The sequence below is a fragment of the Symsagittifera roscoffensis genome, chromosome 3 (assembly GCF_963678635.1).
Source record: "Symsagittifera roscoffensis chromosome 3, txSymRosc1.1, whole genome shotgun sequence".
Classification (NCBI taxonomy): Eukaryota; Metazoa; Xenacoelomorpha; order Acoela; family Convolutidae; genus Symsagittifera; species Symsagittifera roscoffensis.
In genome coordinates, this window is record NC_087064.1 from 78,957,309 (window position 1) to 78,983,176 (window position 25,868).

Genomic DNA, 25,868 nt, shown 5'->3' on the forward strand with positions numbered 1-25,868 from the left:
GAGTGTTCGGAATCCTCCCGAATGTCCCACTGGACCTTCCATCTATAGAGGCACCTTATCGTGTCTCGTTCTCACGATAAGAGTCTCCGTTTCATTCTACATTTCACTCTAATTTTTGACTGAATTTCGTCTGTGTCACGGTTGTTGTTACTGTTGTTGTGTTTTACCTTCTATTTCCGGTCAAAATGGACGTTTTTCGTATTTCTCAGAAAGGTTCAAGTTCAAATCGAAATTGTGAAATATAAAAAAATTCTTTAACGTTTTAAGCCTCCTTTTTATCACAATTTCGGTGCTAAGGCCTTTAATGTTCCTTTCGACGTGCATCGATAAGTTCGACCGTGCCAATACGGCGGAATGACACCTAACAATAGAGATACATCAGTTTTTAACTAATGACAGCTTGTCCTTGTCATGAACAGTTGATCGATATTGATCAATGAAGCTTAACCATGCAGTGGAATTGCTACTGAAGCTAGGCAGATTGATCTAGGCAGGGTTGATAGGCCGACTTGATGCGGCTATCATTCTCTTTGCGGCTTGTAGAGTGGCGAGCAGCCTTCTGTGTTGTCTGACATTGATCGAATACTTGATCGTATAGTGCATCCTTGGTGATAGCGTCAAGCAATTTGGTTGTTTCATCGCTCAACTCGATTTGGGTACAGTTGAGGTTAGCACGAAGGTCACTGACTTGAGAAGTTTGCCGTTTCAGTATTCGCAGACAGTTTCTTTGAGCTTTTTTAAGCTTCTCCATAGCCGATAAAGTTTGAATTTCGCTAGTAGGCTCAGCCAGTGTGCTTAGTTTCCTTAGGTTATGAAGCGGACCAGAATGAATTCTTTGCGATAGCTGGAAAGTGGCTATCGTAGAGCTTAGTTTTTAACATATATTTGTTCATCTATTTATATAAATTTTGCCTTATTTTTAATAAGGGAATTAATTCTTTTTTTGTTTGTTGTTTGTTTGTTTGTATGAAAATTGAATTAATGACGATTTATCTTGAACAAAAGCTTTTCGGAGGAATACTCTTCTGTAGATCTTAGTTTTTAACATATATTTGTTCATCTTTTTATATAAATTTTGCCTTATTTTTAATAAGGGAATTAATTCTTTTTTTGTTTGTTGTTTGTTGGTTTGTATGAAAATTGAATTAATGACGATTTATCTTGAACAAAAGCTTTTCGGAGAAATACTCCAGTCTTCAAAAATCAAAGCCACATTGAGTGGAATGTAAAAAAGTAGGTTGTGAAAAACAATGATAGAGGGAACGAGAGACTGGTCATCAGTCAAAAAAGAGTTCTCTTCTGGAGTATACCTCTATGATGATTTAGTTACATAGGAATAAATTATCTTGCCATTTAAAACATGCTTTGCTGGCTCCAACACATATCATAGACAAAGGGTTTTATGTGATGGCCAAATTTGGAATTTCGATTTCTTGCTGAACTTTATGCGAACTGCTAATCACTTTCAGATTTTGACCTGAGTTCATGTTCTCGTTTGGACAATCACAGGCCCCCAGTAATGTCTCTTCAGGGGCTCAAACTGGGGATCTCAATCTTAAGAAAGTTATTGAAAATTTCCTCACTGACCTGCGACTTACCGCTTCGGAGACTAAACGAAAATATCCTAACATCAAAGAATTATGCGACGCCTCCATCCTGAAAATAAGGAGCATTCAAACCAATAAGCCGGTCGACCTTGCCGCTGGTATCAGGTAAATTAAATACAAATAAATGAATTATAACATCTCTATAAAGAGGCAAATATGTTTTAAATTTTCGAGTCTATCGAGTTTTGAAACTATCAAGTTCGAGAAAGTAGCAGTTTCACTCGTTCATGTGGCAACTTCTAAGGTAAATTAAAGCTATGTTAGAGATAAAAATACTTAAAATCCTGTCACGAAAAGATAGAGGGAATCTAAATTGACTTAGGTCGTGTGAAAAATTGAACAGCAGCCGCTATTGGCTTGCCTGCTATTTTTTTTGGTAATCAGAAGGTCAAAAGTATCATAGTAACCGAGGTTACAGTCAGGAGTCCCTTCATCACGTATTCCAGTCAAAATCCTTGGAAGTGATAATGATAAAAGAAGATGACAAGTGTTTAAGTCCTTTTCAATTAAAATCGATACAGGTTACGTTTCTTCAATAAGAACACGCAACTCGACACGAGAAAATATATTATACAAGTGTTACAAATAAAAAATTTTGTCGAAAGTTATTTTGTCATTTATTGTTCGGAGTATGCAAGCGGCGTTCGCAATCTGTAGTGCCAGGGAGATTCTCTGTTTTAAAAAGCTGCCTGCTCTGGGTTCCTCAGTGCATATGCTTAGGTTCTTACAAAGCTTGCTCAAAAAAAACTTCTGTGCTGGGGCCGGCCGCGCCCCGAATTACAAAAGCTAGTGGTTGAAATAGATATCCATCTACAAGATCTTTATACTTGTCACTTTTTCGCTCTTCCGATTCAGCGGCAGCCGTACCAGGGTTACAAACAGACCCGGCATAAATCTTACAAGGAGCTAAGGAGTTTACTACCGTTACATCCCACAAGAGCTGCTTACCAACAGCCCATGGAAAGAGCGTCAAACCGTCTGGTCGCTTGTGATCGGTCCTGTAGAGGTGTCGTGGTTCTAAAACAGACGGAATGTGAGTAGAAGATAAACTCTGCTTTATAAGGGCATTCAGGTTTGAATGCCTAGAGAATCTCCTTGCACTTTTGAGGCAAGAAAGACCATGCCAACCATCCTCGGTAACGTCTTTTCCGCACACGCATTTATGCCGTTCGCATATTTTTGAGTTGTTGGTTCGACATTTTTAACAGTAAATTTTTGTACGGGATGACGTTCAACCATTGGGAGCCAAATTTGTTTTGGAACATGTTGAATCTTTTTACGTCCGTTGGTTCGAGTCGTAAAATCAAGTCTGCAATTTCGCTGTCAAAAATTGGCTCCGTCATTTCCGGAGCCATTTCAATTTTTCCAAGTTCAAACCACCGTTTAAGCGCATCATCATAGGTTCCATCCACATGCTCGAAACCAAAGACTTCGCTCAAGGCATCTTTTGATCCTACTGCTGAGGCTAAGAAAGCGAGTAGACGAGCGAAGAAACGCCCAAGCCACCTTTGGCTGCCGGGAGAACGGCTTGTAAAAACTGGTTATCATCCATTTTCACGTTAGTGACCTTACATAACTAATTTCTTAGTAATTTGTCGTAGCGTTCCAGAAATCATTTTGCAAAAAACTAGAGCTCGTACTCAAAAAATATAGGAGTTTTGGCATGCTAAAGCAATTTTTCAAGAGGTAAAAACCATAATGGATGTCTAGTTTGTCAATGATATCCGAGATTTTTTCAAGCTCCTTAATTTTTTCGTCAAGCAGTTCTTTTCGGCAAAGTTTGCCGATTGGAGATCCTAAAATGAGGAGTTCTTCTTTTATTTTTATTTTGGAGCATATTTTTCGATTTTGTGTTAAAATTGAATTATACTGTGTACTCGTAGTCGGTCCCAAAAATTAAAGATCGCACTTCTCAGTGTTCAAGCTCAGGTCGTAAATTTGTTCCGATTTCAAAATGTTTTAAGGTCCTGGAGTACTACCTTATAGTCGTCGGCTAAATTTCCATCATCTAAATACCAGATGTTAATTTTCGACTCCAACTGTTTGACTAGTGTATGAATTGTTTCTGCAAAAAAGGGGTGGTGCTTCAGGATCACCTTGCTGAGTTCCGTCTTCTGACAATATGACAGAGCTTCCGTAAAAAAAGGTAACTATGTTTACTATACGCGCAATGGGTGTAATTATACAATTCGGGGCGATTTGAATAAACATGATTCAGCATTGTTTCTCTATTTAGAGAGTTAAAGGCATTCTTAAAATCTAGTTTTAAAAGAACAGTGCATTTTGGATTGTCGTCGCGTTCAATTAGGTTTCGAAACGAGTGTGCAGCTATTTCTGCTCCTCGTTTGGTACCGCAAATTACCTGTACGTTTCCGAAAAAATTTTGTCGCTCGGAGAGGGCCTTGTTTCCAGCGCATTTAGACGCGATACGTCTCAGCGTGTTGCCTATGGCAGTCGGTCTCAACCCTCCGTCTATCTTTATGAGGGCGATAAGGTTTGCGCCAAAAAAAGGTCCTAGGGGTTCGGGTATTTTGCCATCTCCAATGAGGTTTATCAGCTCAGTAAGCGATTTCAGAAAATTAAGTCCTGCACTGCCATTCGACTTACTAACAAGATCTTTAAAAATTTTAGGAACTATTTTATCAGGACCTGCTGCTGATCCGTTCGGAAAGGACATTATCGCTTTGTATAGGTCGAAATCGGTTACGAAAAAACTATCCAAGTTTTCTGGATTTGAGCTGCAACTTTGGCTCGCTGAGGGTGCTTAGACAACAATTTTTTATAGTTATCAGTTGAAAAAGGAGCAATTTTATCATCCAAAGCAGCAAGCCTTATTCCTCCCTTTACATTTACTTCATCGAGCTTAATACTTATTAGCTTTATTCTCTGCTCGAGGTCACTCAGAGGCGGGCTTGAAACTTGGGGATGGGGTTTTAGAAGTGACTCGTCATTTGCTCGAGTTTTTTTATTTATCAAAGAGCTCATGCTTGTGGTCTGTTTGCGTCCACTTCTTTTCGGCTGCTCCAAAAAAAACAGGAACGATGTTAAAAAAATTAGCCATTTTGTAACATCTTCTACATTGTAGACGATGTCATTTATTTTGTCCGCCAGACTTTCCGCCAAGGGAACACGCGAGTCTTTTGGTACTCTCTTGAGTACTCGGACATTTGAGATGGCTGTAATAACATAATTGTCTAGCACTAAATCATTACCTATTGTTGCTTTATTAACAGATTTTACATCAACGCATAAAGGACACTGAAACCATTGGGTTTTCTTAGAGTCGCTAAGAAAAATATTTACTTAACTGATATGATACCAACTAGAACAACAATCACATCTAATCCAATTTATCAGTCCTGAAGGTTTTAAGCAATCTTTAAGCAATCAATGCCTGCTTATTAACGTACTGATATGAAGTCACTTCGTAAGCAGAGCTTGTTATCCTGGTTAAAGTTCTATGGGTATTGTTTTTTCAGTTGGTTTTTATAACCCTTATGTTATTTGGCATTCTTTTTTTGGTTTCGACTGAACAGTTGTCTATCCAAGCATAGTTGGCTTAGTGGCCGCTCCGTAATCAATCGTAAATGCATATATACAGTTCTTGCTTGTGTATTACGACTTTTCTAAATTTGAATATCGGTCGAGACACGCCTTAAATTTTTGTAGGTTGATTTTTTGAATATATTTTGGTCTCATTTTCCATTCATCAGCATGCAATGCTATCCTTGTGTTCCTTTCACCAATTTAACTCTAATTGACTTTTTCAATTGAAGGTTGCTGATGGTTTGAAATGTAATCTACCGTGAACTGTTATCGCATATTCTTTGTTATTGTAGTTGTGTGTTTGTGTGTTGTTATTGTGGGTTGATTTAGTGTTTGATGCTGTTGTGTGGTGTAGTGTAATGTGAGTTGTGTTGTGTTTGATATAGGGAGGTGTCGTCGGAGCTGATCGAGCCGTTTCTGCTGGCTGTGGATGTGCGGGTGGCGCGACTGAACCAGATTAGTCTGCAGGCGGTGCAGAAGTTGATTGTGGCCTCCCTCATCTCCCAGCTGGCAGCCTCCAAAGTGGTGGACATGATGGGGGTGCTGGTGGAGATGGAGGCACTCAAGGTGCTGCAGACCCTGCTTCAACTCGTCACCACAGACACCATCGTGGTCAAAGGCAAGTCTAGCATACCGACAGCAGTAGCACAGATTACAATCAATGACAATAGTTCGGTTTTGACACTTGCGAACGTGCGTAATCGTGAACTAAGTTTTTTTTTTTTCATTAAACAACATTGCTTCCAATTATTAAACTACATTGCTGCTGATACTTGATTGAAGTGTCATTACGAGGCCAAATTGTGTATTTTGTGCATTGTAAGCGGATTCCGCAACAAGGACACTCCTTTTGTTCTTCTTTTGTTCTTTTTTCCTTTGATCGTTCCGACAAAATTTTAACATGTTTAAAGACTTGTCTCTGGAATGCAGGAACATACAGACACAAAATCGTGCGCCTATCCAATGCACATTTTGGCCTCGTAATGGTTGGCATAGGTTTTTTAAGGCTGGGCGGCCTTTTTGGTGTAGATAGGGAGTCAATTATTGAGCCGTAGCCGTTCCCACTGAGGAGGTGGATGACACTGGGAAGTCGGGACCGAAATTGGTCTCAAACCAACGACTGACTTATACAGAGCTGCTGCGTGCCTTACCCTCTTGGCTACGGCTGCTTGACTGCCACAGCCGCTCTTGGCATAGTTTTTATTGTTACAAGGCTCATAAAGTTAAATGTTTCATTTGATTACACGGTGCATATTACTATCTGATACAGTTTTATGGTTGAAACCTTGTTTAAAAAATTGGTTGAAATCTTTGTAGGCCCATGTTTCGATTATATTATCTTGTACAGCGTGGTAGTAGACCAAGTGGTTCATACTGCTTAGTAATTAGTAATTAATTTTTTGAATGTAAAAGCTTTCGAAAGAAATGTCACATTTTAATCGATTTTCAATGAACGAGTAAGACACTGCTTTTTTCAGGTCTGGTGATTTTTCAGTAGTTCATTTTCAGGGGAAAAAGTTATAATTTGAGCTTGCTCAATTTTGATTGTTTGCGGTTTTTTTTTTATTATTTCAAGCTCATTTGTCGATAAAAGGCAAGTTATTTTTGCAATAAAGAACGTGCAAATGGATCAAAAACACGTGAAGACATGAAGTTTTCGGAAGCGGTTTTTTTAGATTTGCCAGCGGAGTAAAAAGAATAGTGTGAATCATAAAACTTTCTGAAATTCAAATAGCTATTATGTGAAGTAACTTTTTTCGATACAAAATTTTTTCTTGTTCAAAATGTTGGTTTCCTCTTGTTCATTGACGTGTTTGGATCTGTTTTTGGATTTGGGGTTTTTGTTTGATTTGTCTTCGGCTTAGTTTCCGATTTCTTTTCTGAAATATCAGCCGTTTTCTCTAATATATTTTCAGCTCTCGTTTTTTTAAAACCCCAAGAGGAGTCTAAATGAAAAATGTATCTTCATTTGGTTGGTTTTTCGTCAATTTTGTTTTATTTTTGTGGCCCAAAGCATGTTAACTTACGTTTCTTCATGAATGGGCGTCTTTTTTGTTCCGCCCTGAGTTATTGTTTTGTTTGCCTTCATGTGAGTCGTATGATAAGTAAAATCTTTTTGAATTGAAAGTTTGACGGCAAATCTAGTATACATTTAAATGCGGGCTTCACTATCTCGCCATGTTTAAGCTTTTTCAACCGCTTATGTTTGCATGTGTAACGAAAGAAATTTCCACCTTTAAGCTATATCGTATATCGCAATGGTTAATTTTTTTTTTGATTTTCTTGTTTGAATTCCATATTCAAGGCTGAAATGAGCAACTCATTAGTGGGATGCTGTCAGGGTTCCCTAGGGGTTGATTTGAGAATTTTCCTCCAATTCATTTTAGTTGACGAGATACGACAATTTTTCGGATTTTTCGAAAATTTTGAGAAATTTTGAAATATTTCACAAAATTTTCAAATTCCCAACCCGGTAGTTGGGTGCTGTCAGGGTACTGTCAGAAGTTGCGAAGCTTGCCTGCAAATATGACTGCTTAAATCCTTGTTTTTTTCGAGATACTCTAGATTTAATGAAACTCAACATCTTGGAATACCCAATCTACTAGGGTTTTGCGTAAATCCATTTTGAAATTTTGAAAATTACGCATTTCCATTTCAGTACAACATATGATTTAAAATATTAAAACAGGTACATCCAGTTTTATCTGGGCCACTTGTTTGCTTCCAAGTGACCCTTGCACAAATACGAGGTCGTGAGTGATGCCCCTACTCATCAGGTCGAAGATTCATATCCGGAACATTAAAAAGTTTTATTTTTGCTCGAATTTTTGCTGATTTATTGGTGGCTAGTGTTAGTAAATTTACAAGAGGTCGTGGAGCAGATGTGAGAAGGTGATATTCCTAATCTTAAAATTTATCAATTTTTTTTTCAAGGTGTAATTTTAATCTTTTCCTTTGTTTCTTATTTCATTTTGTTTTGCCTGTTTAGAGCTCTGTAATTCTATAGCAGTTTCAAACTTGTTCGTGCTATATTTGAACATTCAATTGTGTCTATCTTAGGGGTGAAATGGGCGAATAACATGTGGATCTATGATTTTTAGGTGCATTGCAGAGGGCCATTGCAATATGCACTAATCTGACGTTTTCGAAAGAACCGGTGATCGCGAATACGGCTGAGGCGACTGTGAAGCAGCTGGTGAACACCATCTTCGACCGCATAGACGACCGAAAGATGAAGGAGAAAGGTGGAGGGGGGACGAGAGAGATGATTGGGTCTGGTTCGTCTCCAGAAGAACTGTTCCCGGAGCAGAGTGTATTTCTGCATGATGCAGAGTGCTTCCTAAAGGACCTGTGTACTAATGTGACGAATGAGCAGACTCATTTGAGGACTACCTCGGAGGTGTCTCCAAGTCTGGGCATTGAGATCCTGGAGAACGTGCTGCACATATACCACCGCAAACTGACCGCTTGTCCCACTCTCATGTTGGTGGTGAAAGACAACGTCTGCAAACTAGTCCTCAAGATGCTTTCTCCCTGCTGCACCAAACTCAAGGTCAGCTAGTCAGGCTACATTTCAAAACATTATAACGCTACGGCCAAATGGAGAACATCGATCTCCCCCCTCGCAAGCAAGGCCCAGAATAGTAAGAAGGGAGGGGTCTTTTCGGTTATACCCCCCTAAATTATGAAAAAATGAAACGAAAATTTTTATTATATAATTGGAACACTGTTACTAGGAAATGCACTATATTATTAGGGGACTAGCAAAAACGAACCATTTTAACTTAATTGAGTCTCAATCTGGTTTTTTTTTGTGACGGCCATGGACAGCATTTTAACCTTGAAAAAGTTATAGTAGATAGGATTAAGTATAATGGGGTGAGAAAATTTTAAAACCGCAAATTGCGAATATCCTTATTGCTTAAGATATAAACAAATTTAAATTTACGAAGCCATTTCAGAAAATCCGCCTCGTTAACTGTTTTTATGATAAAATTTAAAAAAATTTCCAGATCGTTTGCTGTGTTTGTTTGCTGTTTTTTTATCATAATAAACCATTAGCAGATGCTCGGTTGGAAAGTTCTAATAACTCAAGCAAACTGTTTTGAGAGTTTTGTCTCAGCTGTGCTAGCAGTTGTTTTTGCTAACTCAACACTAATTTGGCTTACAGAGAATGTGAATGCTTTCATTTTTCCCTTAAAAAGGTAGTTCATAAAATACGTTTTTGAAGACATGAAGTTTAAATGACCTTCATACGTATTTCCATAACAATTAGACCGGTTTGTTTTGTGGGTTGAGCGTTAGATTTGTAAAACACGAAAAGATGATTTTCAGACAATTTTAGTTCTACAAAACTGCGATATTTTTTTGTCTATTTTTATTTATCTTTTCCTTGAAATTTTTGTCTACGAGTCCTAGGTTTTTGACAGAATTTTTCCTTTCAAAAGTAATTTCGTTAGTTTTGTTATAGAAATTAGAACTTTGCCCAAAGTTAACAGATGCACACTTATACCTATTTATGGTCAACCGATATTTTTCTAAACAATTAAGGCAATTTTCAACATCTTCATCGCTCATTATTACCATTACGACAAGCAGAATACATTGCGGTGTCATCAACAAAAAAACAGCTTTTGAATTATTGCATACATCAGGCACATCGTTGGTATGTAAATGAAAAGCAAGGGTCCCCAAACGGAGCCTTGGGGCACACCAAATCGGACTGTTTTAACAGAAGAAAATTACTGGCACGCTCAACATATTGTTTTCGAACACTTAAATACATTTTGAGGATTTTAGTACATTTTCCTCAAAAGCCATTGTCTAATTTTTAAAAAGAATGTGATCAATTGTGCCAAATGCTTTATTAAAGTCAATGAAACAGGCGTTTCCGAAAAATTTTTAATCAACAGATTTCTCATGAACTCGGTGAAACGAATCAAAATATTTCAGTTGGAAGCCATTTTGCTCCATTTTTAAAATGTCATATTTTTAACGAACGACTATAAAAATTTTTGAAACGTTTTCGAAGTAGAGCTGAGTTATAATTATTGCGATCAGAAAGTTCACCACATTTAATTTCCGAACTAATTAATTTGTTTGAATTTAAAAGCTTTCGAAATAAATGTCGCGTTTTAATCGAGCGTCAATGAACGAGTAAGGTAAAATTTTTCTTCAGTACTGGCGATTTTTTAATTGTTTCTTTCTCAGGGGAAAAAGTTTTAATTTGATCTTGTTCAATTTTGATTGTTTGCGGTTCTTGTGACTCATTTCAAACTCATTTTTCGAAAGTAAGGCAAGTTAATGTTTCCACTAATGAGCGTGCAAATAATACAAACACACTTGGATGGCATGAAGTTTTTGAAAATGGATTTTATTTTTTAGATTTGACCGCAGAGTTTAAAAAAAAATAGTGTATATCTTAACAGTTTTTTGAAATTCAAATAGCTATCATGTGAAGTAATTTTTTTGAGTACTTGAGTGTCCAAAATGTTGTTCTCGGTTTCCTTGTGTTCATTGACGTGCTTGGCGTTCCTCAATAAACTGTTTCGTTGATATTTTTCTCAGATTGGATTTTGCGACAGGGTCATATGAAAAAGTTGGCAATTTTTCCTAATAAGCTTGTTCATGTTTTTCTCCGCTGTGTTTTTAACTATAGCACTTTTAAAATGACCAGTGCTTCCATGTTTCAGAAAAACCTTTTCTTGACAGTTATTCGTTGTCGAAATCAAGTTATATTTATTGGCCTCGTTGATAATCTCGCGCTGTTTTTGAGGCAGTCGTTCTTTCATTAACATAGGTTTTAAATTTACCGGATTAAACACTCTCGCCAGTCATGATTTTCGCCAAAAATAGTGGGTGGGTTATTCAAATTGTCCCATTTACCTGGTAGATTACATGCTTTAAAATTACTCGGCTGGGTTTCGTACTGAAGATAAAAAGTAGCATACCTGATGTGAGCGAGGACTGTTGTTATTTTGAACTAATATAGGAAAGTGATTGGAGATGACTGTTCATCTTGATTTCTGGTTATCGAAATAAATGAAGTTTGTTTGAATAGATTTTCCATCGTAGTCATTCGTCCTCTGTGTAAAAAATTATGCGTGCCTGCTGTTGAAAATCAATATGACTGAAATAAAAAAAGGAGCTCCAAATTATCAAAATTGCGACTGAACTGTCGCCAAATGTAAGATAAGCGACTGTTCTGGGTTGTTTGGTGCACAATTAAGAGTGAACGTAGTGAGTACTCTTATATAGTTCTTGCGTTTTTTTTTGTTTTTTTTTCAGGAAAAAGTCTTTAAGTTTGTTCACGCTCAATGTTGATTTTTCGCGGCTTGATTTGTGATTTCTTTTTAAGTTCAGTGCATTTACATTGTTAAAAGGAAGGCAAACTCCACTATCGAACAGCAAAAGTGTAAAGGTCACGATCGTAAACGTGATCGACTTCTGATTTCAAAATGGAAGTTAATCAGATTTCTCTGCGAAATAAAAGTTTTACCTATTGATCCAGTTTTCTCAAATGGGGTTAATTTTAACAAAAAAGTGTCCATCATAAATTGTTCTACAAATTCAAAGAGCTTTAAGACCACCTATTTTTTTCTTCGAAATTCAAAAGTTGAATGCTCTTGAAAAAACAAGTCAGTTTTTTTTCAGTTTCCTTGCGTTGATTACTCTTTTTCAACTGTCAGTTGGCTTATGTTTGGTATATAGCGAAAAGTTTTTGGCGTGTTTAGTCTGGTGCATCAATAGCCGACCAGCAACAACAGAGCAGTATCAGCAGCAGTAGCAGTGGGGGTGCCGGTGGGGATGTGCAGTTTGGGCTTTTAGTGCGACTGTTACGCATAGTACATATACTGGTCTCGCGATACATGGACTGTCTACTGATGGAGTGCGAGATATTCCTCAGCCATTTAGTCCGCTTTCTCCACTCGCAGTCACCGCAATGGCTCAAGGTCAATTCAACAGGCCATACATTATACATAAAAGGGCTCTAGTTTAAATACGTGCTGATATGAGGTTATTTGATTACTGGCATTTTGCCTTCAGCCGAAGTGAGCGCTGCAATAACAAGTTAGATAATCAGAAGGAAATCAAATGGAAAAATATTCAGTTGATTGTGTTGTTATGTTTACACTAGCCAGCTTGCGAGGCTAGTGTATTAGTACGGACCTCCTTTTTTCCAACCTAACTCGCAAATAAAATTGAATAATTGGAGGCCCTTTTGCTATAATCACGATCTGTAGCATTGGAAATTTCATTGAATCTGTTCTCTGCTTTACTTGTGGCTAAATAGATTGTTTAGCGTCAGTGCCTTAGTGTTTACTGCGTGAAACTCATAATCTCTAGGTAGCATGATCGAAACCGACGCGTAGTCGAATTTTTACTAATTCAAGGCATATTTCTATTTTTTTTCGCTTTATAGAGCTGCTTTTTTGTCGTGTTCTCGCTAGTGTTTGCGAAGCTCAGCTTCGCCTATGTATGCATGTAATTGCAGGTGCTGAGCTGTGAGATTGTGCACTATATCATTGCACAGCCGAGTCTGGTGAGTGGGATCTGTGAGAAGTATGACCTCAAGTCCTCCTCAACCAAAATATACGCAGACATCGTCACATCAATCGGACAGCTGGCACAAAACCAGTTCGCACTTTGCTACTCCACTTCTGCCAGCCAGACATCTGGCAACAACAGCGGCACCGCTACTATGGTGACCAGTGACGTGTCTTTCTTCTACAAAGGAGTCACCATCCCCATTCTATGCAACCCACAAGGTCAGCTATAAAGTAAAACCCAGCCATCTAAGTAAGCAAACATGCCAACCACCAACAAGCAGATGATAAACAAATGACTTACACTCACGCTAATACATGTGTGCTTCAAGGTATTCACAACTGTTAAGGCTTAACTAAGCAGGGAAAGGGGGGTAGTAGCAGCAAAGAGTGCCTGAGTGGCTAAGAAGCGCGCGGCCTTAAACACAAAGGTTGTGGGTTCGAATCCCACTTCGGTCACGGTCGGAAGGGTCCAAGTGTCATCCACCTTAAGGTGGGACCGGCTGAGGCAAAATGGATGACATATCTTTCTCTCCCACGGAAGCTGGGCCGGGGGCTATTGAAAAAAGGAGCAGAGTAAAATTTCGAAATTGATTTTCCGAGCATAAACATGAAAATGAAATTGTTCAGAGTAAAAACCTGTTTTTGAAAATTTTTGAAAACCTGAATTTGATGACTCTTTAGATTGGTATGTAAGTAATCAACAATTATATGTAACTAATTGCAATTAATTGCAAGTAAAAAAATATAAGAATGTTAATTTTTAAACTATTTGCTTCAAGCGACAACTTGTAACCTTTTTATTCTTCAACCGTCCCAGCTTACCTCAATAATTCCATTATTTTGTATCTGTTTAAGAGCCACATTACGTCATCGTGCTGAAGATTTTTTTCAGGAAAAGTTTCAGGAATTTTGTTCAGGCTCAAGTTTTCTGTTTCGCGGTTTGACTCAAATTTTTTTTAAAGTTCAGTTCATTGCCTTTGTTGGAAGGCAAACTCAACTATCGAACAGCAAACGTCTAAAGGTCACGAAAATTGTGATCGACTTCTAGTTTCGAAAGTGGAATTAATATACAGATTTGCTAGCGAAAAAAAGTTGTATCTATTGATCCAGTTTTCTCAAGTTGGGTTAATTTAATAAAAAAAAAGTGGTGGTCGTTGTTGTTCTTGAAATTCGAAAAGCTGTAATAGCATCATTTTTTTTCTTTAAAATTCGAAAGTTAAGATTTTTTTTGGAAGGCTTTTTTTGTGTTTACTTTGGCTGTATGTTGGCTATGTTTTTCCACAAAAGCTTAAATAACTGATATTTTTATTATTTTCAAAAGTGAATCATAAAAACTCGTAATTTTATTTTTTAGACAAGCTGAGCTTTGTGAAATTTTACGAAGAAACTTTTTTAACCTAAGTCGAAAGTGATTTAATGGCTCATATTTCCAAGAATTTTATAGCATTTGTAGTTGGTTTTTTGGTGTCTAATGTTAGTTGATTTCGAGCTAGCGTGGCGCAGATATGAGGACACGAGATTCCGAATCTAGTAACTGAATATTAAGTTTCGGCTTATTGAACTCCGGCACATTAAATTCTTAATTTGCATGTGTCAATAAATTGCGATCATCAAAAAAACTTAGTCTATATTTTTGTTCCGAATCCTGAAAGTGGGAAAGAACTTCTTCTCTGGGCGTTTTAGTTTTTTCCGCGCAAAACCTGTGTCTGGAAAAACTGATTTGAAAACCGTAGCTAGTAGGCTTATATTAGGTCTTTTTGTCAGCTCTCATTTAAGCTGTGAACTCTCTCGTTCAGTCTAATTATACTGCGTTTAAAAAGTTTCTTTAAGCGACTTCATGGGAAAAATTTAAAACATTTCTGCAAGTAAATCTTTAATATAAAGATTCGCGTTCGTATTTTGGTTGGAGAAAAGTTGATTTTGTGGCAAAACTATTCAAGCTGTCATATTTGATCAAATTTTCAACAATCGATGGGCATCCTTGTTCAGATGTTTAAACACTTAGAATTAGGCAAAAGAATTTGATCTGTAATTGGATCTTGATATGTAATACCTGTGGAGCGAATAAAGCTGTAAACGTTAAATTGATTTGTTTTTGTTTCATCATATGGATAGCTTGCTTAAAAACTTGCAGAAGTCGGGCTTGGAACTTTTGGTGGCGTTGGAACCTACCACTTTTTGAAAGTATTTAAAGTTTTTCAAACCTTGTTTGAAGAGTTTGTTTAAGTACACTCAGAGCTTGCGAAGCGTAGTGTATCAGTACAAACCTTTTTTTCTAACCTAACTCACAAATAAAAGTGCTCATTAAAAGTGGTCACTTATTTGGTGGCACTTTGGCTATAATCACGATCTGTAGCATAAGACATTTCATAGCATCTGTTATCTGCTTTATTTGTTTGGCTGTTATTTGTGATCTATTAAGCGTCCGTGGCTGAGTGGTTAGTGAGTGAGACTCATCATAATCTCTAGGTTGCAGATCGTATCCGAGACGTAGCTGATATTTTACTAATTCGAGGCTTATTTCCACTCTTTCTTATTGCACTTTATAGAGCTACTTTTTTTCCTGTTCTCGCTAGTGTTTGCAAAGCGAACCATTGCCTCAGTGTAATTTGTGTTTACAAAAATTTCAAGCTATTGATCGAACTTGGAAAACTAAGGTTATTTTAATAAATGACTGGCTTATTTGTTCAAAATGCCGTCGATATTTTGAATAGCTTGGTTGCGTTACTTGATTATGTGTTGAAGTAATTAACGATACCCGACTCATTTTCGAGATTTCAACCGTCATAGTGTTTCATTGAAAAATTTTGTTTAGAAGAAACTAATAAATCTGCAGTTGAGTTGATGTATAAATTGCTGCACGGAAAGTTGCTTCAAACTTAAGTCTGTATGGATAGATAGTTTGCTTACGCTCTTAGTGGAAAGGACAGCTCGAGGAATGCACTCTAAGCTTTGTAATTGAACTTAAGTTAAATCAATGGTGTAATTTATGGATAGACTGCTTAGAAAGCTCTTTTTTTTTTAAAAAAGTTATCAACCTAATCTAGGAACAATTCAAAATTTCATTGTTCAATGAGCTTTTTAAAAATATATAGGAAAAAAATCTTGTGCAATTTGGTCAGAAGTGTCGAAAATTATGATTCTTGAATTGCGATTAATTGATAGAATGAGAAAATCACAGCTGAATAAGAAAATCAAGAGTTGAATTGATTGCTGTTCGTAATCATTTACTAAAAGAAAAACAGTGAGAGTCGATTTGGAAACTGTTCCAGAAGTTCCACGATTTCAATAGATTACGATTGGACCCAAAGCAAATAGAAAGATTTCAACAACGTTTGTTTTACAGAATAAATCGAAACTTACGAAAAATTCTACTAAATTCAATCGAAACTCACGAAACTACTCAATATAAGTCAGTTACATATGCTGGAGAGTACTCCTTTGTTGCTGTCACGTTTATGTGACTTCATTCAAGTTATCTGAGTTTTTCTTACAGTTATGCTCTTGAGATGAAGTGAGTAACAGGATGAGATATCCGAAATGAATCAAGCACACGCTGTCTAATGAAAAATAATTTTCCAACCCATTTTTATCGACATTCGCGTCTCTTAGGTACTTGAAAATTCAAGTATAGGGGATTTGCGCACAAAGAAGCCTCCGATCAGAAGCACAAATCCCCTGCCATTGATCAAACGGCTAAAGAGCCTTGTTTCTTCATAGTACATGCAAGTGAAGGCCTGTTAAATCTATAGGCAAGTTAATGAAAATGCTTCTAAAATATTACAAGGATTTGTGTGTTGATTAGTGTGCTAATAGATAAAATTAGATCTCGAATAGATCAAATTAAATTCTTGATTGTGTGAATATCTGAATTTGGAGTAACCTCTTTGAGTATTGATGAGACAAATCAAACTTTAAAATTCAACTAGAGATAATTCGATGCTTCTTCAGATGAATGGTTTCTTAAAATCTTCAAAATGATTCTAGGTATCAAAATGGAACGAACTTGTTTCAAGAAAGATTTGATTATTTTCCTCTTTTTTTTGGGCCAACGAGGCATTATTTTTAAAAATTATTTCATTTCAAGAAAATTTTTTGTTTTCAGGATTCTGATTGTCATTTGGTTTCATGTTTTTCCGACCAAATGAAAAATGTGGAGGAACTTTGTCTTCGGGTGTTTTCGTTTTTTAATGCTTTTTTTGTTTTCAAAGCAAAATCAGGTACCACGAATAATCAGCGGACTGGGTTTGGGTGATATATCTTATTAAAGAATTTCCATTCGTGATTCGAACGACATAAAAAACAGGTTTGAAATTTTTGTTGTTATTTCGAGCTAATAAGGTAAGCTTCCAGGCTTACAATAGCTTATTTATGCTTTCTTTAAGCCATGAAAACGTTGTTTCATTCGAGTAAAGTTAGCTTGTGGAGTTTTTAGCGCCATTTTGGGAATAAAAAATTACTGCAAAAATTAAGACGTTTTGAATTTTTCTTACGATTTGTTTGTTCCTTTATCTAGTCATTTTTCTATAAAAACTGTTTTCCTATCGGTCTATTTTACTATGACTGCTGAATATACCTAAGTTCTATTTTTTCGTTCACAACTTACGTTTCACACCACGCAACTAATTTGAAAAAACTTTTTTAATTATTTTATCATGAACATGTTAGTGTCCCATTAACTCTCGTGAATTGTCAGAGCTTCATAGCTTTTTTGTGGAGTGCAGTTTTTCTTCAGTGTTACTTACTTGAGTAGAAATCCTTGAATTTGTCCGATTCGAGTTTTCACTTGCTTGAAGAGTGTTGTTCAGGGACCAGTATGAAGAATATGTACGTGGATGGGATGGACAGGAGTGACATGCCATCTATTCCGGAGTCATACTCGGTGTCGCTCTCCTACATATGTGTGCTGGACATTGTGCGCAGTCTCAATCACATATTCGCAGAACAACTTACCCCACACATCAGCGCCACAACAGCAACAGACATCCAGAGGGAGGGAGAGAAAGATGAAGATGGTGGGCTTGCGGTGGAGGGTTACAGTGAGCAGGACGTGTCCCAGCAGCAGCAGACACCTTTGGTGCAAGTGGTAGCTGGGGAAAATGGGACAGGCAGGTTGAGCTTTTCCCAGCTGGTGGATGGAGAGAGGAAGCGACTGCTGCATGAGTTGGTGGCATCTTCCTGGCTCGGAATCATGCCCCCTCTCTGTCTCTTCCTAGAAGCTGCTTCAGACCAGCCGGTGGTGGACACTGTGCTCAAGGCATTCCAGGTACTCGACTGCATTCATTGCCCCTGCCCTCTAGTTCCTGTACCGCTCCAAACTAGCGCACTCCTTATACACGAAACTGAACATATCTGTGAACTTTTATATTCGAAAGACAGCTGAATAAATTCCTCTATAGAATAATTTTTTCACTGTTATACCATGCTCCTAACTGACTCTGATTTTTGATTTTTTGCAGATCTTAGTGAAGTTGTCGGGCGAAATTGGACTGGTGAGTTCGAGGGATGCATTCATAGCATATCTGTGCAAGGCGTGTCTGCCCTCAAGCTATGCGCCCCTCTTCCTAGAGAGCTTTGATGTTTCCAACAACACTCCACAGAGCATAGCTGCCTTGTTCAAGTTTACGGAGGAAAACAAGAATGCCAACTCGCAGATTGTGGCCATCAGCCACGCACTGGCTGTGCCTGGACGCACCTCTCCCCAGAATGTGTCACTGACTTCAAAGAACCTGCAGTGTATGAATGCCGTGCTGCGTGTGACTGCGGAACACGGGGCTAGCTTCGACACCTCGTGGAACTTCGTGCTGAAGACGCTTGAACACTTTGTGTGGATACTGTGTCTGAAGCCATCCACGGGTGGCCTCCTGAAAGCGGCCACCTCAATGGGCGAGAAGTCGAATACGGTGATCACGGCTGTCGCCCTCAGCGAGATCCCCGACCTCACCATGCGGCTGTCTAAAGTGTTCACGTCTACCAAGGACCTGGAAAAGGAACAGCTGGATCACGTCATAGGTGCTCTGATCTCTATCTCCAATTGTGCACTACAGTCGGCGGCTAGTATGAAGGAACCCTCTTTGTTTGGACCGGCTAAGCTGCTGGAGACTGGGCTGGTCAATTTGTTCCGAGTAGATTGTCTTTGGGACACTCTCTCCTCCCACTTCCTGCAGCTGTGTCGCAACGGTAACGCCTACTTGAGGTGCTATGCCGCAGACGCCTTCACCCAGCTGGTGAGGAGTGCTCTCTGCCACAACATCAGAACTGAGCAGCAGACCGGTGACCAGAAGCTGCAGTTGGACTTACTCAATCCACTCTCCAGCATGTGCACGATTCACTACCCGGATGTGCGACTAAAGCAGCTGGAATGTGTGCACCAGATCCTGCAGACAAACGGACAGCAACTGGTTTGTGGCTGGCCAATTCTGCTGCAGGTGATTGAGTCATTCGACGTGGAGCCTTCGTGCGATGGACTGGTCAAAACAGCCTTCGTGAGTCTTCAACTGGTGGTCAGTGATTTTCTGCATTCACTCCCTGCCAGTTCCCTTCTGCAGTGTATCAACGCGGCCTCCAAATTTGGCAACCAGCGGGTGGAGCTGAACATCAGCCTGACTGCAGTAGAGATCCTTTGGAATGTGTCTGATTACATTTTCAACAACTACAAAAGCATAGAGGCCGATCTGGGGAAAGACAAGCAGGCGAGTCACACGCAGAAGGTAAATGACTACATTCTTGCCCTATTCGTTAAACTGGCAGACTTGTGTTGCGACGAGAGACCTCCAGTGCGCAAAAGTGCGGCGCAGACTCTCTTTGGCACCATAAATGTACATAGCTCTTCGATGGACGTCCACTTCTGGCACACTGTCGTCTGGACAGTCCTGTTCACCCTGCTGACGGAGGTGAGCAAGAGCTACACGGTGGCGTGTGCGGATGTGGTAAAGAAAGACCTGCTGGTGCACCACTCGCGCGACACTCCAGAGAAGCAGTGGTCGGAGACTGTCGTCTTGTGTCTCAGCGGAGTCTGTAAAATATTTGTCTCTTTTCATCACACTCTCTTTAATGTCTCTGGCTTCGAGGAGATTTGGAAGACGCTCACTAATGAACTGCGCCAGTTTTGCGCGTTATGCAAGAACAATGAAGTGACTAATGCGGCTATTAAGTGTTTCCAGGATCTGGTCGAAGTCTTGGGAACAGTTAGCAATGACGTCAAGCTGTGGACTCCTATTTGGGCCGCTTGGGTGGGGATGGGAAAAGAATTGTTAGCGCCTACTAATCTCCCTGCGAACTCGGCAAACTTGAAAAAATCTCTTTTTGTTCCTAGTCAACAGTTTCTGACAATTTACGTAACTCAATTTGTCCCTATTTTTAAAGCTCTCAAAAAAGTGTTTACCAAAAACGATCTAGAGAGTTTTGGGCTCTATTTGACTGCCACCGTCTCCATTCCGTTGCCAGGGGACTCAACTGCAATTTTCATGCTGGCGTCTAACCCAGATTGCAACGGGATGAGTCCACTGCAGACGACGGTGATCAACTGTCTCACCACCACCGCCTCCCACATTCTTGACGGTTCACCTCCCGGCGGAGGTGGAAGCAACCAAGACTGGCCTCTGCTGCCGACACTATACGCTCTACTGAACAATTTGTCCACGTTCGCCTGTGAGGTGCCCCCTTTCGGAGGAGGCGGGAACCCAGGAGTGAAGACGAGGATAATCGATCTGAATGTGCCTGCGACCTACAGGGCGAGTGCAAATGCGAACAGCAATAGCAGTGGCCATGAGTTGGTCCAGGTCAGCTGCACTGTGTTCTCGGAGAAGTGTCTGCGTCTGGTGGTGGAGCTGTACGCTAAGACTCATTCCAGCACACGAGTTGTGAAGGAGAAGATCATGCAGAGAATAGTGGCTGCCTGTAGGAGACCCCTGGCCATGAAGTATGCTTGCAGCTCCAAATCCACCTGGAAGTGTGCACTTGCAGCTTTAATGAAGGTCAGTAGCAGTGTGTAAGCTATCACACTATAACTGCCCTTTCCAGCAACACAAAAAACTAAAAAATTATCAATTAACTCCTTACAGTCTCTATGTTAATCTACCACTGTTTCTGGTTCATGTAAAATTGTTTTGTCCAGAAACATTTCAAAACCAGAATCAGAGTTTCAAAACCGGCCGCATCCACCTGAGGTGTTGTTGTTTTTTATCAGACTAGTCGTGCAATTCTTGTGTAAAAACTGACCATTGTACGTGATAGTGATTGATTGAAAAAATGAGGAGGCCGGTCTTGGTCAATGAAAAAATGGTCGAAGAACGACTAGCCTAAGAACAGAACAAACGAAAAAGTACTTGGCTGTTTGAAAATTTGGTCTTGAGTGTATTCGTTGGAAAACTAAGGATCTCAGCAAGGCCCTCATAAAGGTTTATTTTACTCATAAAAAAAGAACTAAAAGCTTTGTTAAGCTCTTTAGTCAAAATTGACTGAAAATTCACCACTTTTTATTTAGTGAGAGAATATACGTATACAGTAGTTAACTCGCGAGGATCCAACACGAGCCTGGAAAAACAAAAAACACAAGGATCAAAATACTAACCTTTATGAAAAAAATGATTTTCATGTAAATCGGAATTATCTCTCAGAAAACATTTCTTAATTATATACTGTATTTATTAATTTCGTTTATCTTTAATTGTTTTTACACAAGCAATGCTTGTGTTATAGTATGAACTATTTTTTTTTCCAAGCTAAGTCGCAAATATGGTTGCGATAAAATGTGATCATTTTGAAAGAGTTCATTTTAGGGGCGCAGAGACAATTCAGCCACAGACAATTCAGCCGATTTAAAATACAGACAATTCAGCCAAAAAAATTCAGACAATTCGGCCTATTTAGATTAAAGAGACTAGATAAAAGGAAAATTTAAAACTTTGCTAATTTGATTAGAGTCCGAAGGCTTTCAACGCTTTAACAAAGAAATGTGAAACATCAAATAACAATTTTCAAAGATCAAAACAAACTTGCTACGCATAAAGCTTTAAGAAATATGTACATTGAAGGTACAAAGTTTTAAATACTTCTGTATATGGTCTCGATTGTAGTTTTTTGCGTTTTGAACGAGTTTCTCATTGGCGAGTGTATACTTGGGCCTCGGTTTTCTAATAACATCACCGGACATCAGTCTCTCTACATTTATTTCGGCGTTTTTTTGCTCATCTTTGAAACGTGTGATCAGCTTGGGGAGGGCGGGGTGCTTTGTCGACACGAATTTATTGAAGCTGCCATTCCATGCCTCCAATGCATTGTTCGTACGAGGTTCACCGCTGAGCACCTGATTGAAAACGTTCCAATCGGCAATGTCAAATTTTGGTTTGACGCGTCTATTCCCTCGACAGGCGCCAATATAGGTGTCTTCAAAATAGTCCGATAGGGATCCTCTTTTCGGAGAGCCTCAAAAGCGGAAATAACGTCGTCAGCGGGAACGAATGCCAAGCAAATCATTTTTTTGACATTCAGCCGAAACTCATCATCGTCCATGTACTTGCGCGTCAATCCAAGTTTTTGTACATTGCGCCATACTGCCTGGCCTAGATGGAAGAATCAGAATTGAATTTCTGTATCAGGCTGCATTTTCCTTATGGCGTTGCGAACAGCGGCTTCAAAATCAATGACTACTTTTTTTCCAAATTGCTCTAATCAGCCAAAAAGTTTTTCATATGTGTCTTGGGTCTTGTTGGGCAGCAGAGCATACACCAAGGGTATAAATGCATTTTCGATTACAACATGAATAGTATAAACTTGGTAAAAGACATCTGGTGCCACTGAAAACGTTCCATCGCAATGACAGATTTCCGACTGAGAAAGCAAATCAAGCGCTGGTAATGTTGCAAAAACTAAAACTCGACTGTCCGACTTACCAGAATCGAAATACAGGAACGTATCACCGCTGTGTGTGAGTTTGAGAGGTTCAGGAATTTCGTCGACGCTCTCAAGGTTTTTTGGTTTTGGCATTGTTTCTAAGGCTTGCTGCCTGATTCGGTTTATACTCCGAAGAGATGTTAAGTAACTCAGTATTGTAGGCGCTGCATAAAGAGGCAGGTCAATTTGGGCGTTGAAGACAATCTGTCGTGGAGCGTTACCAGTTTTCGCGGCTCTTTCTCGAACTTCGTTAGCAAAGTTCTTAGCTTGAATTTTTGAGGGGCTCGGGAGCATGCTCGGTTTTTAAGGTGAGTTCTTGCTGTTCGTCCAAATAACCCACTGCTCTGCAATTTCCAAATGTAAGCAGAGGTGGAAAAGCGTCCGGAAAACACAAAAGCTGGTTTAATGTCGAAGATGCTGCAGGGAAACAACGTGTATTGAGTGGAGTCAGTAAGAAGACTAAAGACCTAAGCACGAAACCAATGCTGTGTCATTGAACCAGGTGATAAGTGAAGTTAACATCTCAGAAATCAACAACACAGTAAATTCAGACCAAATAATAGAGGCACGACTGAAAGAGCTAAAAAAAATTCGGACAGTTTCAAGGTTTAAAATAAACTTTCGCATTGTGAATAAACAAACATAACCGCTAGATGGGTAGATACCGTGAAAACAAGTTACATTCGTCTTATTTTCAACTCTAGGCTATTTGTTCGTGGCTTTGAAGAAATTGAAAAGCCACAATCCGATTCTCCAACTGCTAGTAAGGACTCTTTCAGGATATTACTGACATTATCTGCCACGAAAAAAATGGGAATCACAGTCGTTAGATGTCAAAGCAGCTTTTTGGCTTGGGAGTGATATTGCCCGAGACCTATTTTGCCGTCTAAAGAAGCAGAAAACGAAAATTTTCTTTGGAAGCTGAGAAAGGTGGTGTCCGGTTTGTCAGACGGGTCTAGAAACTTGTATTTTCCCTGAAAGATGAGTTACAGGCGAGCGGATGTGAAATGTCTACGATTGATCCGGCTGTCTTCAGATGCGTACAAAATGTTTCCCTCACAGGACTTCTTTTGGTTCATGTTGACTATGTTTTTTGGAGCAGTACCCAAAGTTTTGAAAGAAACGTTGTTCAGAGAATACGGAACAAGTTTTTGATTAGCACGGAAAAGTATCAAACTTTAATATACATCGGAGTTTACGTTGAAGTGCAAGCAAATAGTATTAAACTCTACCAAGAAAATTACGTCCAAGAACTTAAGTCAGTTAATCTACCGTATGAACGATGTAAATTTGCCGGCAGTGATATCACGTCAAAGGAATTTACCTTATTGAGGCATCATGTTGGTTAACTAAATTATCTCGCTTCAATGATAAGGCCGGATATAGCGTTCGACGCGCTAGAGCTCACGATTTCCGTCAGAAACGCCACAATCGACGTTTTTAAAAAAAAAATAGAAAAAATTATTGCCAAAGCTAAACAAAATTCTTATTACATTTTAAATTCTGATCTCGGTGGTATCGGCAAATGGTCATTAGCTGTGATCAGTGATGCTTCGCAGGCCAATTTGCCTGATGGGTTTTCGAGCGCTTTCGGGTTGCTTATCTTGATAGTAGGGCACAATCGGAAAAGCTGCCCCCTAGCGTAGAAATCGGGGCAAAATACAACGAGTCGTGAAACGTACCCTAGCAGCCGAAGTGTTGGCTTTGGAAGATGCCTTGGACTGTGCCTTCTATTTTGCCTTCTACCTTACGCAATCGATAATAGAAATTACAGCATTCGTGAACAATAAATCGCTACATGACAACCTAATTTCAACAAAAAGTTTGAGTGAGAAACGTGTGAGAATCGACTTGTTTCTTAAAAACTTTTGACACTTGCGAGCATTGTGTTATATGGCGATTCTACTTTTTTCAGTCCAGCTCGCATAAAAAGCAATTTTGCTGCATAGGATTTGCAGTTTAATTTGAGCTTGGGTGGCACAGTTGTGTAGGGTACATTTGATCAAAAGGGTGTCAATCATAATTTGTTCTTGAAATTCAAAGAATTAAAACTGAAAAGAGCATATAATTTTTTCTTCGAAGTTTGAAAGTTGAAGTTGTATAAAAAACCATATCAGTGTTTTTTCTGTTTCCTTGCGTTCGTTGACTTTTTTTTAACTGAGTTGGCTGTTTTCTTTTTTTTTGACCTTTTAAAAGCTTTGCCATGACGTTTTGTCGCTTTCGGCTAGCTTGCAATGCTATATTTGTTGTATTGTTCCGCTTCTCCTCTGTATTAAAAAGGTCTGGAGAAAACCACCTCGATCGATTTTTCGGTCGTTTTCTCATTAAAAACAAAATTTAACAGCTCGGACGCAAATTATTCCAAACTGGTAACCAAATAATTAAAAGTTGGCCGAACTCAAACTGTTGTTGCAATGTTAGTTGAGTCATTGCCAAGTGATAACTAGCATTGTATTATGTATTGCAATGTAATGTATCGTTGTGAACTGTAGACAAGGGGCATTAGGTCTTTGGTTGTCTTGAATAATCATGTCTCAGCATGAAGTATGCTATAGGTCATCATCACGGGACTGCCGGTTGCCACTCAGCCGGCCAATGAGGAACTGTTCCGGGAAATGTGGGTTGAGCTGGCTGACTGTATCGAGGAGTTCCTCTTCCCCAAGACCAGTGCCCCCGCCAACATGAGTCTGGAGGAGCACCAGAGCGACGAGTCCTACGATGTACAACTTATCAATCTCATCAGGTTCATACTCTCCTCTTTTTCTTTCTCTCTCTTTCTCTCTCTCAACCCATTCAATTTAATTCAACGTCCTTTCTCCCCTCCAAATCTAACAAAACTGTACATATGGTATTCTGGAAGTTAATTTTCATTTTTGCGTTTTTTCAGTTTAATTTGCGCTTGACTTCTGAATTCAACTTTCAGGTGCTCCAAAAAAAAGTTTCCCGCCCAGGTAATAAACAAAGCACCTATTGCAGGGGATCTAGGATTTTCTCGATGCTGGGGGTTACGTATTCTAAAAAAAATTTGCCCAAAACCACTTAATATAAGGTTTAAGTATAAGCTGATTTGGAACTTGGGAACTTGCGAAAAAAAAATTGTTAATAGTGTTGACCTTTCAATCTTAATTCTTGTTTGATTCTAGATAAAGATTGAAAGATCTCGAGGTCTTTTAGAAAACCATTTAAAAAATTACAATTTTTTTGTGGTTTTCTAAAAAAAAAATTAAAATGAATATGGCGCAGACGCTAGGAGTGGTTGGTTGACTCTTAA

At 38.9% G+C, this 25,868-nt stretch overlaps 1 protein-coding gene across 1 annotated transcript in view; it reads left to right on the forward strand.

Annotated features, from left to right (window-relative positions):
• Window positions 1-1,473: 1,473 nt before the first annotated feature.
• The window catches only part of LOC134841208 (protein MON2 homolog), a 28,917-nt gene continuing 4,522 nt past the window's right edge, over window positions 1,474-25,868 (forward strand). The window contains exons 1-8 of the mRNA XM_063857042.1: window positions 1,474-1,712; window positions 5,540-5,772; window positions 8,255-8,706; window positions 11,888-12,106; window positions 12,649-12,922; window positions 17,512-17,969; window positions 18,163-20,679; window positions 25,153-25,340. Coding sequence (XP_063713112.1) covers window positions 1,486-1,712; window positions 5,540-5,772; window positions 8,255-8,706; window positions 11,888-12,106; window positions 12,649-12,922; window positions 17,512-17,969; window positions 18,163-20,679; window positions 25,153-25,340 — 4,568 coding nt within the window. The 5' untranslated portion in view covers window positions 1,474-1,485. The remainder of the gene's footprint in view (window positions 1,713-5,539; window positions 5,773-8,254; window positions 8,707-11,887; window positions 12,107-12,648; window positions 12,923-17,511; window positions 17,970-18,162; window positions 20,680-25,152; window positions 25,341-25,868) is intronic.